This window comes from Lacerta agilis, chromosome 17 (genome assembly GCF_009819535.1).
Source record: "Lacerta agilis isolate rLacAgi1 chromosome 17, rLacAgi1.pri, whole genome shotgun sequence".
Lineage (NCBI taxonomy): Eukaryota > Metazoa > Chordata > Lepidosauria > Squamata > Lacertidae > Lacerta > Lacerta agilis.
Window position 1 is genome coordinate 37,387,614 of NC_046328.1, and position 15,818 is coordinate 37,403,431.

A 15,818-nucleotide genomic window follows, 5' to 3' on the forward strand; every position below is an offset into this window, starting at 1 on the left:
CACTCCTCTTGGTCTGTAATATGGAGGAGGGAAAAGACAGCAGGAGCCCCCTTTTCTGCAAACTGCTTGTGCAAGTCTTTGGGAAGTCCCCGCCTCATCCCCGAGCTTCCCGGCAAGCAGAAAGAACTCTAAAGAAGAGAAGACGGCTTCATTCACACCACACATTTAAAGCACTGTGATGTCACTTTCAGCAGCCATGGCTTTGCTCCTTAAGGATTCTGGGAGCTGTAGTTTTTTAAGGGTGTTGTGACCTGTTAGGAGACACACACCCTTTCCCCTAAGAGCTACAATTCCCAGAGTTCCCTGTGAAGAGGAATGGTTTGTTAAACCACTGCAGTGGTACCTTGGGTAACAAACACTTCGGGTTACAAACTCCGCTAACCCGGAAGTAGTACCTCGGGTAAAGAACTTTGCTCCAGGATGAGAACAGAAACAGCGTGGCAGCAGCGGGAGGCCCCATTAGCTAAAGTGGTGCCTCAGGCTAAGAACGGTTTCAGGTTAAGGACGGACCTACGGAACGAATTAAGTTCGTAACCAGAGGTACCACTGTATAGGAATTGTGGCTATGGGAGGAGACTAGGGACCTCTTGACAACTCTCAATGCTCTCAAACTCCCAGAATTCTTTGAGGGAAGCTGTGCCTGCTTGAAGTGGCGTCGTAGTGCTTTAAATGCATTGTGTGAATGTGGCCTGGATACGGCTCTTGCTTCATCTTCCAATGTCCCGAGTCTCCATTCAAGCAAGGCCACTGTTGCTCAGTGGTAGACTTTGCACATGGCAAGTCCCAGGTTCAGTCCCTAAAGGCATCTCCAGCTAGGGCTGTGCACGTTCCCTGCCTGAAACCCTGGAGAAACTCTTCCTGTTGGTGTAGACAACCCTAAGCAGAATGGATTGAGAAGCAGAGCATCCGCTTGGCAGGCGGTGGTTCCAGGTTCATCCTGCAGCACGGGAACATCAGAAGACCTTGATGGGTCGAATGCAGCACCCTGCCCTCACGGCAGCCCACGAGGTGCCTCTGGGAAGCCCACAAGCAGGACCTGAGCGCCAGCAGCAACTCTCCCTGCTTGGGTTCCCCAGAGGCATTCTGTCTCCGACAGGGGAGGGCAGAACATAGTCATTTTGGCTAGTAGCCACAGGTAGCCTTATCCTTCATGACTTTTTCTAACCTCAGGGTAAGGCTGGGAAATTGCCAATAAACAGATAAATTTAAAATGATAAAATGGCTGTTTTGTTGTGGCTTGACAAAAACCGTAACCGATTTAATCAGGACAAGAGCAGGCTGTGTGCGCACACTGGGCAAATGGTTTGCTAAGGGCATTCCACAATCCGTTTAGCTGCCACTGGCTTCACCTCTGAAGGAGAGGGCACCTGGAGCAAATTCTACTCTCACCCAACCTGGTGAAGGAAACATGGCGATGTGCGATGCAGCTCCGAGGTTCCTCTTTCGGTGATGGAAAGAAAGCCAATCTCACTTTGGCCACATCCACAGCAACATATTTAAAGCTCCCCCTGAAGAAGCCTGGGAACTGTAGTTTAAGGGTGCTGGGGATTGTAGCTTTGTGCAGGGGAAGGGGGTAAACTATGCTCCTGGGATTCTTTGGGGGAAGCTATGTCCTTCCAGTGTGTGGCATGAATGCGACCTAGATGCAGCAAAACGTGTTGTCTGCATGGCCACTCCAGGGGGACTACAGCTTCTGCTGTTCCTCTTTGCCATTGGACTCCCCACTGAAAACCACCGGCTGTCCCATCCTGCCATGCACTGAGTAAAGTAGCCAGGAGAGGGTGGTTCTGTTGCAGAGGACACTCTGTCCGACTGTTTCTTCTGCCCAGGAGGAACCAAGGACGTCCCATCTCCATTCCAGAGCTGTTCCACGCTGCCTCTTTCGAACGTTCTCCGAAACATAGCCCACCCCTCGTGGGTCGTTCGGTCGCCATTCAAAAGCGGAGTTATTCCTGGTCATGTGCCAGCCCTGCAGGAGTGGGGCATGTGCCCATCTGCTATGCCAGCCTGTGCCAAAGAGACCTGCTGCCCACGAACTCCCAAAGGACCCAGTGAAGCCTTCAGATCCCATCTGGTCTTGTGGGGTTTGGGACCTTTTAGCCTGTGCCAGTTTGAAAGTGTGTGTGCGTGTGTGTGTGGCTATAAATTACTCATCAGTAATTGGAATGAGGCAGCTTATTTACGGGCTCTGAGTACAGTGGGGAAGTTTGCTCACTGAACGGGCAAGACGGATGTTGCATTGATTTCCACCCCCTTCCTCACCCCCCCCCACTTGTGAAACAGGAACTATATTTCCAAGGAGAGATGAAGTGCCAGTTTAGAAAGGATCATGTGCTAAATTGGAGTGTGTGTGTTGATGACTTAGTGAGCTTTTTCTTTTTTCTTTTTGCAAAATCTTAAAAAAAAATTTTTTTTGAACTATTTTAAAGGAAATCTAGACTTTCGACATTGGTTGCCATAAGTCTGGATTTCCCCGGACATTTCAGTGATTTCTGCTGGGCGCTGCTTCCGACTGCAGTATTCCAGCTGTGTCTGGAAAATTCCGGACGTATGGCAACCCTACCAAATAATGTACTAGAGGGAGATCTGATTTTAAGGCAGAATTAGACGTTTGTTATCCCCCTGCCCTGGGCAATGCATCTCTATAGATTACGCAGTTATTTATGTTGTGTTATTCTCCTTAAGAAACAAATCAGAATTTTTGATGGTAAGAACGTCAAGGGTTTTTTTGGGCATAGCTGGGCTAAGAGGACGGAATAACGAGAACGTGTGTGGGGGTGTTTGAGAGTGTGGATGAGTAGAACGAGCTCAGCAGTCAAACACCTGCTTTGCGGGCAGAAAGTCCCAGTTTCCATCTCCTGGAGGGACTCTGCCAGTCAGTGTGGACAATATTGAGCTTGATATATATTAATAAACTGATGTTCAAACAGCAACATACTCTCTCTCTCTATATATATTAAAAATAGTAAGGTAAACAGCCTGGGAAATAGCTGTGGCATTCTGCTTATCAACTCCCTAACTGAACCAAATATTATTCCGAGTCAAGCCATTGGTCCATGTCAGGGGACTGCCAGGGGTCAGCGAGGAGCCTGATGGGGAGGTGAGAGGGCTGTTCGATGCTGAGGTCTCCGAGCACCATCAGGGGAGCCCGGAAACGTCGCAGGACAGCGACGGAAGGGAAGACCTCTGTGGTGGAGGGACTGTCGGACTCTAGGCAGCCCGGGCACCACATGAGCAGCTCTGGGACAGAAGGGGAGGTGGCGGTTCCGTCGCCCCAACAACGTAGGGGGCTCAAGCGGGAGGAAGAGAGGAGGAGACAGGGGGTTCCCAGACTTTTATGTTGGAGGCGTTCTAGGAAAACACCACTTCCGGAATCTGAAAGTGACTGAAACGGTCACAGGAACTTCAGCTCTGTCTTGTACGTAGCTGTATAATAAAGCAATGTAAATATACAGATCCTGAGTCAAGAATCGTTACTCATGGGGAGCACCAACAACACCCTGACAGCCCATCATGCTCAGTGTTGTCCACACTGACAAATATCAACTCTCCAGGGTTTCAAGCAGGGAGTTTTCCCCATCCCTACCTGGGGATGCAGTCGGGGATTGAACCCGGAGCCTTCTTCACTCAAAGCAGGTGCTCTACCCCTGAGCTACTGCCCTTCCCCAGCACTTTTGCTGGATTTCAGTACATCCTTCGGCAGTGGTTAATTGATGTTTCCTTTTTAACTGTTTATGGTTTTATTATATGTTCAAAATAAGCGGACTCGCCTTCACCTTGTTTCCCCCCTGCCCTTTTCCTGTCTCCATCCCAGGTCTACAACGTTTACATGGCAGGCCGGCAGCTGTGTTCCAAGCGGTACCGCGAGTTCGCCATCCTGCACCAGAACTTGAAGCGGGAGTTTGCCAGCTTCACCTTCCCCCGTCTGCCGGGCAAGTGGCCCTTCTCGTTGTCAGAGCAGCAGCTGGATGCCAGGCGACGGGGGCTGGAGGAATACCTTGAAAAGGGTACGCGGAAAAGAGCGCGTGTGTCGGGGAGGGTGCCGTTGGCATGTTCTCCACTGACAGCCGGTTCATCTGAACAAACCACCGTTTGGTCGGCTGCTTCCTTAGAAGCGGAGCTGAAACAAAAGGTTTCAGAAAGGCCAATAATTTGATTTTTAAAAGTACCCCCTCCAGTGAACTACACCACAGATTTTGCAAGCATTTATTTTATTATTTTGTTCCAAAACATTTATACACGGCTTGATTGTAAGAAGCAAACAAACCAGCTCAGCAAGCCTCAAAGAGGCTTATATATAAAAAAACCAGTAAAACTGTCAATAAGAAAAAACTAGCAACAGTAATTTAAGATTTAAGAATTTAAGCTACAGAACCTGTTTTCAGGGCAAGGTAACAAGTCATGCTCTTAAAAGAGGCGTTCCTTATAAGGGTTGGCGGGGAGGAATTCCTGTTCGGAGAGGGTGCATTTTTTAATTGGAGTTATGAGAATAAGCAGATACATGCAGATGTATTAAATCATGCAAGCAGCTAAACCTCATTCAATCGGCCACCTGGGAAATCTGTGCCCCCCCCCCCCGATATGGCTGGACTCCCAAGTCCCAGCAGCCGCAGAAGCCAGCTTGGGCAAATGATGATGGGAGTTGTAGTCCCGAGAGCATCCTGAGGGCCTCTCAGGCTGCCCATCTCTGGCCCTGACAGTTCTTTAATTGAGCCTCAGGCTGCCCTGGAAGCTTTGAGAATTGAGGTCGATAGGAAACAGCCTTCGCCTACCGTCCAGCCCTTCAGATTCCTCCTTTGGTATGGAAGTCTGGGTAAGGCAGAAGGTGCAAAGATTATCCTGGGAGCATGCAGTCCTGTGGCTGAGGAGGTGTGCATTTGATCAGTGCTGCATGGGGGGGGCACTACCTCCCTCTCCACCCCCACATTAATTGCATTAGCAGCCCACCTGGCAAGCACATAATATAGTCCCCTCCCCAATTTTTTACAGGCTAAATGTTCTGCGTTGGCCTTGGAACAAGCAGGTGTGGGTCTGTGCTTGGCAGTGGGGCAGACCCACCGCTCTGTTAATCTCCCGGGAGCCTTGAAAACAATCCAGGGACCGAGACCTCCTTGTGTTCCTGCCAGTGCCCTTTTCCTGCCCGTTAACTGAGCCGTTCTCCTTCCCTCTGCAGTGTGTTCCATCCGGGTCATCGGGGAGAGCGACATCATGCAGGAGTTCTTGTCAGAGTCAGATGAGGTAGGCGAGCAAAAAACCGGACGCTGCAGGGGAGGTGCCAGAGCATGTGCAGTTGATGCTTAAAGTGTGGCCTAGAGAGTGTTGGACTAAGTCCTTGGAGACCAGGGTTCAAATCCCCACTTGCCCACGAAGCTCACCGGGTGACCTTGGGCCAATCACTGCCTCTCAGCCTAACCTACTTCACAGGATCGTTGTGGGGATTAAATGATGAGGGACAGAGCCAAGCACACCACCTTGAGCTCTTTGCAGAAAATGGTGGGCTATCAGTGCAACCCCCCCCCCGGCAATAAATAATAAACAAAAGGCTGCAGGTTCAATCCCCAGCTTCTCTCATCAAGGTGTCTAGAGGTTTGAGAAGCTCAGCAGTGACTTTTCCTGCCAGGCATTTCAGGAGAGTTGGGAAATCGTGTATGTTTTGAGTTCTTAGTTGTTGTATTTTTTGAAAAACTCGTGTAACACCTACACCCCGCTTTCCTGCTTTCTGTTTAAGTGGATTGGCCCATCACATTTCATTTCATTTTTATGAGCAGTATACTTTGAGCCTCTTTGTGGAGGACATAGTTGGCAGACGAGCGGGACAGACATCTCAACAAAACAAACGGGGAAAGCAGAACAAGGTGTCCTAGGCTACTTTGGCTGGGGGGGGGAGGCCCCTCCCTGTACGTGCATATCTAACCTCCTGTGTGGGTGTAGATAGAAGCTGCCCTTCCAGAGCAAGAACTTGCTTGGCCCTCCAGGCAAAGAGCCCTTCTGAGACATGGGGCTTGGGGACCCAGGTACCTCAAAGAGCACCTTCCTCTGTATCAACTGTCTCAGGTCGTCCAGCCATCGGCAGGAGAGGCCCTGTGGGTGTTGCCACTGCCACAGGGGGTTGCCTAACCTGTCACAGGGTCTTTTTAGTGGTAGTTCCTGATTTGTGGGGAACACACCCACCCATTCACACCCATCCCTGTTTACCCAGGCATTTGATAGCTGAAAGTTCCCTTCCTGGAAATTCTGAAATTATTTTAAGGACAAGTGAGGGCTTTTGTGAGTTTTAAATGGTTTTTTTTTTAAAGAAGGTTGTGTTTAAACCTTTAAAAAGAAGTCTTAGTTGTATTAGTATCAATTCTTTTGCTGCCCTGGGCTCCTTTGGAGCAGGGTATACTTCTAAAAGATTGTGTGCAGAGGGGTGCTCCCCATGATACAGGGAAGGCACAGTCCACCCCCTCTCATTATGGTGGGACCAAAGGCTTTTCCAGACCAGTGGCTGCCATATACCCTTTTAGGCAGGCTTGATTCCCCCAGCCTCTTATCCAGTTTGATAATGCAGGGTTCCACTTGACTAGGTGCAGGGAATCCTTGGCCGTCTAGATGTTGCTGAACTACATCTCCCAACCCCCCCCCCCACTAGCCATTGGGCATGCTTGCTGGGGCTGATGGGAGCTGCAGTTCAGCAACGTCTGGAGGGCCAAAGCTCTCCTCCCCACCCCAGACGTCCTGTGTGGCTCCCCTCTCTTTCCCCCTCTCTTTGCGACATCACTCCTCGTAGCTGAGCATCCTTGTGCCCTGGAGAAACCAGACTTAAAAACCTGGGACTGGAGCGTGAGAGGCATGCCTTAAATGAAAACAATAAATCCTGGGTTTGTCTTCCTGCCCTCGCACCCTAGAACTACAACGGCGTGTCGGACGTGGAGCTCAGAGTGGCGCTTCCGGACATCACGACAGTGACCGTCCGGGTCAAAAAGAACAGCACCACGGACCAGGTGTATCAGGTGAGGAGGGCAGGGGGGGCATCTAGGGATGTGTTTCCTCACTGGCAACAGAGAAAGAAACAAACAGGCTTGGATTTCTTTACTCTATGCACTGTTTTTGTTTTTAAGGAAGACTCCGTAGACTTTTAGAAATGTGAGAAGCTGCCTTATACTGAGCCGGGCTCTTGTTCCATCCAGCTCAGCATTGTCTGCACAGACAGGCAGCAGTTGTCTCGGGTTTCAGACAGAGGGTATGTCCAGGCTTAGCTGGAGATGCCCTGTAGAAAGAAACACTTCCTGTTCTGCGTGTGACGCACTGAGTCGCTTGCGTGGGAAAGGGCCACCCTGAGAGACATGAAAAGGGAAGTGTGGGGCACCCTTTGTGGCTGTCTGCACTGGGGTGTGCCATTAGGAGTGGCTCTTTGCCTGTCTCCAGTAGCAGAATAAGGCCTTGGCAGGCTCTCTGCGCCAAGCAGAGGAAGCCAGAAGGCCAGGCCATAGTCGCTAGCCCTTTCCACCCCATCTCAGTTCAAAGCCCCAGTCCTTTCCTCCTCCTCTTTCACACACACACCCCTCCGCCTTAATTTTGGGAATTGATTGAAAAGAGCTGACCCAACCATCTCCAGAGCCTGAATCACTTTGCAAGAAGAAGCTGCACTGAGTCCTTGCTCTAAAATAACAAGCAGATGTGGGGGTTGGGTCAGGCTTCATGCCTCTGGCCTCAGAGTCAGGCTTGAGAATTAGCAGCACACCCCCTTTTCATCATCATCATCATTATTACTATTACATAATGACCATTACGAACAGCCCCAAGGTACAGTGGAAACCTATTATGATTATGACTTACTAATTTATTACTCGCCATTCACTCTAAGGCAGTGTTTCCCAACCTTGGATCTCCAGCTGTTTGTGGACTACATTCAACTCCCATCATCCCTAGCTAGCAGGACCAGTGGCCAGGGATGATGGGAATTGTAGTCCCAAAACAGCTGGAGACCCAAGGTTGGGAGACACTACTCTAAGGTGCCAGGATGGGCCACAGCATTAAAAACAAATGAAAACATCTTAGTTAACAGAGTGAGCCCCTGTCTGCATTCAGCCCTGTCAGTTGGTCACGTGACAGCATGTAGAGAATTGACACGTATAATATAATCTAGCAGTGTGTGTATATATAGATAAATACTGAGTTGAGTGGGGTTTTTTATTCATGTTTTTATTGTAACATAATGACCTTTACTAACAACCCAAAGGTGCAACAGCAGGGTATTTCTTCACACTGTGTCCAAACCATAAGAAATGAAGCCCCAACCAGCTGACATAAAAGCATTCTGGGTCCTCTGTCCCTCTAGAGGCTTGCAATTGATATTATTTTCCCCTGCTATAGCCAAAGTCCATACATTCGTATATGACACAAAGACAGAGGTAGATTTTCTGAAAGGTTTTTCACTGCTGGGCGGTTGAAATCCCAGCTGCAGCTAACGTCTGTAGAGTGACCAGCTTTCACATTATCTGCCCGCATACTCGGTGGCGACAGTGGTGGGAAGGCCTGGACAGGCGATTTGAGCCTTTTAGATATTTATTGATGTGCTTGAGACCAGAATAACGAAACCCAAGGGCACCAAAGATGGAAGGATGTCCTGCAAGCCGTTCTGTGTGTGCATTAGCATCCCTTGAGGCAGCCCTGCTGTGCCTTGCACTGTCCCAGCGATTAAACACCCCCCCCCAGTTTGTCTGATGCTTATTCATTCTCTTCTCCCCCTTCTTGCCCTCCAGGCTGTTGCTGCCAAAGTTGGGATGGACAGCACAACCGCCAACTACTTTGCCTTGTTTGAAGTGATCAATCACTCTTTTGGTGAGGCCTGAAGCCGGGTGTGTGTGGGGTGTGTGTCTTACTTCTGCATGTTCAGAGATTTTCTTGAGTCCCTTCCCCAGGAGGGAAAAGCTCAAGCAGCGGACAAAATCCAGAAAAAAAGAGAAACTGCTAAGTGGGGGGAAATGCATGATACCTTTATAAGATTTTACATGTTGCAGATGAGCTTTTCTCACTCCCCACAATCCAGAATTCAGGGCCACCCACTGGAATTAGGCAGTGAGATTGGTTAAAAGGGATCTGGTGTGAGTTTAGGCATCTTTGTTTATGGATCCGTGGGGGGGGGGAGCGGGGAGTTAAATGAGCACCCCTCTGCATATGTGGTACCAATTCTTCACTTCCGCCTGCAGTGCGGAAGCTGGCGCCCAACGAGTTCCCCCACAAGCTCTACGTGCAGAACTACACCTCGGCCGTGCCGGGGACCTGCCTGACGATCCGGAAGTGGCTCTTCACCACGGAGGAGGAGGTCCTTCTGAACGACAACGACCTGGCGGTCACCTATTTCTTCCACCAGGTGGGCGCCCTCGGGCAGCCTCTGCGCTCGCATGGTCTTTGTGCATGTGTGTCCATCCGTCTCCTCGCGGGCTCTTCTTTTTGATGGCGCTCCCGGATGGCAGAGGGTCTCGCACGCACAGTGCCTGTAGAGACACGGAGGACCACGTGCGACGTGGCGTGTCGCAGTCTTTCCAGGGAGCGGGGGAAGGAGGTAAAAGGCAGCTGGGTTAGCACGAATAGAAGTGCAAAAAATTATACGTGGCATGGTGACAGTGGGCAGAGAGAAGTTTTCCTCCCTCTTTCAGAATACAAGTGACTCGCATCTTACACAGGGGTTTACGTCCCCGCCTGTTGCACATATGAGCAAAATTGCGCAAAGCCAGGAACCCCTGGAATCGGGCCCGCTCACTGCAAGGATGCAGGGCTGCTTGCTGGGCTTTGGGGAGGAGGTGGCAGGGCCAGTAAAGTCCAGCACCTCACTCACCGGGCTTTGGGAAGGCGGCATGGGGGCTCTGGGGTGCTGCCATTGCATATTTGTGCAAGTGTGTGTGTGTGGGGGGGAGGAATAAATAAATGGAGAGTGGGTTTCCTCCATTCTCCATTTATTTATTTATTCCGCCCCCCCCCCCCCAAGCTGCAATCGCAAAAGTAAAATGTAGGTAAGTTGCGAGTTACCTGTACTTTGCTTTCTTTACCGGCAGTCAGCAGACCATTAAAACATTTTATAACGATCGGCAGTTACCCTTGATAAAACTAATAACAATACACATTAATAAAGCTGAAAGACACAGAATCAAAATGCTAAACTGTATGTCAGGCGGTCATAAGAGGCCTATTAAAAGTAGCTTTAAGCATAAGGACTGGAAACCTGAAGTCCTAATGACAGGACGTCAGGAGCTGGTGTGGTTTTGTTTGGAACAAAACACGGAGATCGACAGTGGAGTGGAATAGAGGGTGACCAAAGCTGGTCTAGGCAGACCTGGGTGATCTTGTGGTAGCCGAGCCAAGGAGGAACAAAAAATATTGGCATCGGCCCTAGTCGAAGAACCAGGCTGGTCTCTCAATTCTTCTTATGTCTCCCAGGCTGTTGATGACGTGAAGAAGGGCTACATTAAAGCCGAGGAGAAGTCCTACCAGCTGCAGAAGCTCTGTGAGCAACGGAAGATGGTCATGGTAAGGGAAGTCTCCCCCCCCCCCAATTCGGAGCAAGGCACTCTGGGATGCGGGCTTTGCTGTTCCCGCCTGCTGGGCTGTAGCACCTGGAAGCAGTGAAATACCTTTTCTATATTGTATGTGGAATTTTGTAACTTGAGTTCTTAAGATCCCTTTACTCTCTCTTGATTGGCATTTCGTGTCTGGAATTGATCACATTGACTGCGTTGAGTTAACAAAGTTTTAATCTTGGCGGTGGATGAGATTGGATCTGAAATCAAAAGAGCGGCATCACCTGCAAATAAACTGATTTTACGTTGTGCACCAGCCGTTCCATAGCCCTTAATGTCTGAAGCCTGCCTCGCTGCTGCCGCTGCCGCCAGAAATCCCATAGTAATGAATAGCCAAGAGCAGCAGTGAGAGAGGACAGCCTCGTTTTGGGCCTTTTCCAATTTTAACACTGGCATTTTCAAAGACGTTTAGTCTAATGCTAGTTGTGCTTTCCTAATATAGTCGAACTTTTTATTGATTTTAACCTATTAAAAGAAGATGTAAGTAGGAAGCTGATAAAGGAAAGAGGGGAGAGAACTGTACACACACACACACAAAAAACACCTTTAGATAGGAGAATTAACATTGAGTGAAATGAATTACAAGGCAATGCGCCATTTGTTATTTTTTTGTTCCAGCATTGGTTGGACAGGGTTGGGAAGCATTTTATGGAGTCTTTAAAATCCTCTTAAATGAGCAAATAAATGTGCAAGCATCGCTTTATAATCAACCGTAAGAAGTGGGATGTGGGTGGGGGGTGGGAACAACGCTGACTGCAGTTGATTGGCTGGCCTTTCAGCCACTCAGATTAGAAAGCAGGGAGGGTGCATCCTCTACCCCTCCTCACTTCCTGCGGCTCCCTCCCCTGCAGTACCTGAACATGCTGCGGACCTGCGAGGGTTACAACGAGATCATCTTCCCGCACTGCTCCTGCGACTCTCGGCGGAAGGGTCACGTGATCACAGCCATCAGCATCAAGCACTTTAAACTCCACGCCTGCACCGAGGAGGGTCAGCTAGAGGTCAGCTGCCGCGGGTCCCTGGCTGGGGCGGTTGGGGTGAGAGCAGCTGGAGAAGCTTTCCCTAGAAAGAGCTGTGAGGTGTCCTTAGGGTTCTGTTGGGGCCGAAAGGCCCCCACACCCTCTCGGTGACACCTCCGTCTGCTCCCTGCTCTTCCAGAACCAGGTAATAGCCTTCGAATGGGACGAGATGCAGCGATGGGACACCGACGAGGAGGGCATGGCGTTCTGCTTCGAATATGCGCGGGGGGAAAAGAAGCCACGCTGGGTGAAGATCTTCACCCCTTACGTAAGTGTGGGTCAACGGGGAAGAGAGCGAGGCATCGGGGAGGCGGCAGGGGCATGAAATACCTAGTGATGAATTTGGAGCTGCCACCAGGGGGAGACAGCCTCTGACCTTTTGGGGGAAAGAGGCGTCTGGTCGGTGGAGCTGCGGCTGGGATGGCGGAGCCGAGTGAGAGGTGAAAACCCTCAATCCTGAGAGGTGGCTGTGTTTTTTTTCTCTCTCTCCCACCCCATTGCAGTTTAACTACATGCACGAATGTTTCGAGCGAGTGTTCTGCGAGCTCAAGTGGCGGAAAGAGGTGAGGAGTCAACGTTTGGCGTCATTGATCGTGATGCAAAGCGTGTTTTTGCCTTCCACAAGGAGATAATCTCCCCCCTACGGTTCTCGGTGTGCAAGGCTGGCAAAACTTGTCTGCCAGGTTGGGAAAGGGTTTTGCAAAGTGGTCCTGCAGCCGCCGCTAAGAGATGCTGCTCCTCACTTTCCAGGAGAGGGCAGAGACCCCGTTCATTCCTCTCGCTGTCCTGTGCTTGGCTGGGCCCCTGCTTGCAGGCTTCCCTTTAGAGCATCTGGTTGGCCACTGTGCGAACAGGATGCTGGACTAGGTGGTCCGCCTTTGGCCCGATCTGGTAGGGTTTGTCTTGATGAGTAACAGCGTAGAGGGCTCTTGCCTGCATGCCCCACCTGTGGACTTGCTGGAAGAATCTGTTTGCCCAATGTGAGAAAGAAGCCGTTGAATTAGAAGAGCCAAGAACTGGAAGAGCTGCCATTTTTATTATTGCTGGGAGCCAGTGGAATGCTGCCTCCAAATTCCTGGCTGCCTCCTTAGTCTTCCCACCCCACCTAGTGCACCTCCAGATGTTTTGCACTACAGATCCCACAGTCCCCAGCTGCCATAGCCATGTGACGTTGGGGCTGGCAGGAACAGTGCAGGCGGTCAGAACCCACCTGGAGGTGCGCCTGGTTTGGGGAAGACAAGCGATCTGTCAAGGTGGACCTCAAGAGGCTTGATTGGAAGGGCGGGGGTGGGTGGAGGAAGAGGCGGGGCTGACACCTCTTCTCCTAGAGCTGATAGGCTCCCGCTCGCTTCCATGCTTCCTCTTAAAACAGTCCTGTCCTTTCAAAGGTGGAGGAAGAGGCGACAGACAAGGATAACAAGAATTGCAGTAAAGACAACATGTGCAGCAAGGTAAGGGGATGGGGAACTCCCACCCACCAATTTTCTTGCGCAAGTGAGTATGAGAGCTCTGCTTTTCTGTGTTGTGCGGAATGTGCTTGAGGTTTGGAAGAGCTGACTCCAATCCCTGGAGATCGCAGACACGCACAGTCGATCCAAGATGGACGCGATGCACAACACCCCTCCCGACCGGAGAAAAAGGTAAGCCTTTACAGCTCCCTGTAATGGCGCGGCACCGCGTTTTAAAGCTGCAGGGAGCGAACAGGAGTGCTTCTGTTCGCTCCCTGCAGCTTTAAAACACGGCACGGCGAGGCTCCGGTGCGCGGGGGGGGGGGGCGGAGTGGGATCGCGCCGCCATTTTGGATGGCCGTGCGCGATCCGACGCCGCCTCTCCCCACCGGAGCCTCATCGCGCCACGTTTTAAAGCTGCAAGGAGCGAACAGCAGTGCTGCTGTTCGCTCCCTGTAGCTTTAAAACACGGCGCGGCGAGGCTCCGGTGACGGTCGGAAGGGGCCCCCGGACTTTTTTTCCCATAGGAACGCATTAATTAAATTTTAATGCGTTCCTATGGGAAACGGTGCCTCGCAAGACGAAATTTCCGCAAGACGAAAAGTCTTGCGGAACGAATTAATTTCGTCTTGCGGGGTACCACTGTACATTAAAATGTCACAGATTAAAAACTTCCCTAAACAGGGCTGCCTTCAGGTATTTTCTGAATGTCAAGTAGTTGCTTATCTCTTTGACCTCTGATGGGAGGGCGTTCCACAGGGCGGGTGCCACCACTGAGAAGGCCCTCTGCCTGGTTCCCTGTAGTTTTGCTTCTCGCAGTGAGGGAACCGCCAGAAGGCCCTCGGCGCTGGATCTCAGTGTCCGGGCAGAACGATGGGGGTGGAGACACTCCTTCAGGTATACAGGACTGAGGCCGTTTAGGGCTTTAAAGGTCAACACCAACACTTTGAATTGTGCTCGGAAACGTACTGGGAGCCAATGTAGATCTCTCAGGACCGGTGTTATGTGGTCCCGGCGGCCGCTCCCAGTCACTAGACTAGCTGCTGCATTCCGGATTAATTGCAGTTTCCGAGTCACCTTCTAAGTGTTGCTAATAATATTAATAAAGTAAGCCTGCAGTTTACGTTCTTTGGATTGCGCCTAAGGCCAAAATTGCAAATAGCCAAAGCAGGTTGGGTTCAGTGGTGGGTGGGGTTGCCCAAGTCATTTCCCCCAGAACCCTGCTCCCTTTATATATTTCCCGCCACACCTGTAAAGCTGAGTGCACACGAGTTTAACGTGCATACATTGCGAGCTCAGCGTAATAATAATTTGTAGTTGAAGTGGTAATCGGCATGTCCCAGTGGCCAAGGAGTTGGGAGTCCCAGCAGCACCTGTGCACCACGGGTGGTCCTCTCCCAATCCCTGCTTTTGCAACTGTTCTTCTGAGCGTGCCCAGCAGCAGTTTTCCTGCTTGGAATCTTGGGATTTGTAGTTTCTTTCCCGGGGGAAACATGACTTTCCGTCACTCCAGGGCAAGGCAGTGTGTGCCTGAGCCCAAGGTAAGGACCCTGGTTTGCCGGCCGGCTGGCCAGCCAACCTCCTTTTATTAACTTTTGCCTGCTACTGTCCCCCCGCCCCTGAAGGTGCCCATGAAAGCCCCTCCCGAGGATTTTGTCAGCGTTCATCAGGAATGCTTTCGCAACCCTGACAGCTTTCAAGGCAGATTTTCTGGGGAGGGTCTGTGTCCATAGATCACAGAGGAGGGAAACCAAAATGGTCAAAGGCCTGGAAACGATGCCTTATGAGGAACGGCTTAGGGAGCTGGGTATGTTTAGCCTGGAGAAGAGAAGGTTAAGGGGTGATATGATAGCCATGTTCAAATATATAAAAGGATGCCATATAGAGGAGGGTGAAAGGTTGTTTTCTGCTGCTCCAGAGAAGCGCACACGGGGCAATGGATTCAAACTACAAGAAAGAAGATTCCACCTAAACATTAGGAAGTACTTCCTGACATTGAGAGCTTTTCGGCAGTGGAATTTGCTGCCAAGGAGTGTGGTGGAGTCTCCTTCTTTGGAGGTCTTTAAGCGGAGGCTTGACAGCCATCTGTCAGGAATGCTTGGATGGTGTTTCCTGCTTGGCAGGGGGTTGGACTGGATGGCCCTTGGGGTCTCTTCCAACTCTAGGGTTCTATGATTCTATGATTCCATCGCTGCTCTTGGTATCTTAGCCGCCGTTTCTCTCTCTTTTGGTCTCCTTTCCAGAACATCTTTCAGATGATGCGGACACAGCACAGAGACATTACGACTTAGCCTCGCGGCCGCCATGGACAAAAACAGACAACCACACCCAGATACACACACACACACACACACACACACACACACAGATTGAGAAGCAAAGCGTATTATCCCTTTTCCCCGCCCCCCCTTCCTGAAAATTAACACTTTTAAAAACGACAAAGAGAGAGGGGGAAATGGTTTATTGTATTAAAGCCCTTAAAACTAAATATTAATAATACCATTTGTGAATTTCATGTTAAAGCAACTGGGGGGGGGGGCGGGGGGCAGGCAGGGATCCAGCCAAGCTGTCGGAAGCAGGAAGGGTGGGAAGAGAGGGAGGTGGGAGCGGGGAATCCAGTTTCTTCAGTTTCTTACCACCAGAAATTGTAGGGGGGTCTTCTCCCCCCCCAGTTTGCCCCCCTTCCTGTTGTTCAAAGATGGACTCTGCTGAGGGTTTTTTTCTGTTCTTTCCTTTTCCTTTTTTTTTTTTTAAACAAACTGGATATAGAAATGTACATCCATTTGCACTGT

General features: G+C 50.5%; 1 protein-coding gene across 1 annotated transcript in view; it reads left to right on the top strand.

Annotated features, from left to right (window-relative positions):
* SNX27 (sorting nexin 27) overlaps nucleotides 1-15,353 on the top strand; it is a 35,776-nt gene extending 20,423 nt beyond the window's left edge. The window contains exons 3-13 of the mRNA XM_033174287.1: nucleotides 3,815-4,007; nucleotides 5,174-5,238; nucleotides 6,888-6,992; nucleotides 8,745-8,823; nucleotides 9,192-9,355; nucleotides 10,420-10,509; nucleotides 11,411-11,560; nucleotides 11,718-11,846; nucleotides 12,082-12,141; nucleotides 12,967-13,029; nucleotides 15,270-15,353. Of these exons, the coding sequence (XP_033030178.1) occupies nucleotides 3,815-4,007; nucleotides 5,174-5,238; nucleotides 6,888-6,992; nucleotides 8,745-8,823; nucleotides 9,192-9,355; nucleotides 10,420-10,509; nucleotides 11,411-11,560; nucleotides 11,718-11,846; nucleotides 12,082-12,141; nucleotides 12,967-13,029; nucleotides 15,270-15,317 (1,146 nt within the window). The 3' untranslated portion in view covers nucleotides 15,318-15,353. The remainder of the gene's footprint in view (nucleotides 1-3,814; nucleotides 4,008-5,173; nucleotides 5,239-6,887; nucleotides 6,993-8,744; nucleotides 8,824-9,191; nucleotides 9,356-10,419; nucleotides 10,510-11,410; nucleotides 11,561-11,717; nucleotides 11,847-12,081; nucleotides 12,142-12,966; nucleotides 13,030-15,269) is intronic.
* The last annotated feature ends 465 nt before the right edge of the window (nucleotides 15,354-15,818 follow it).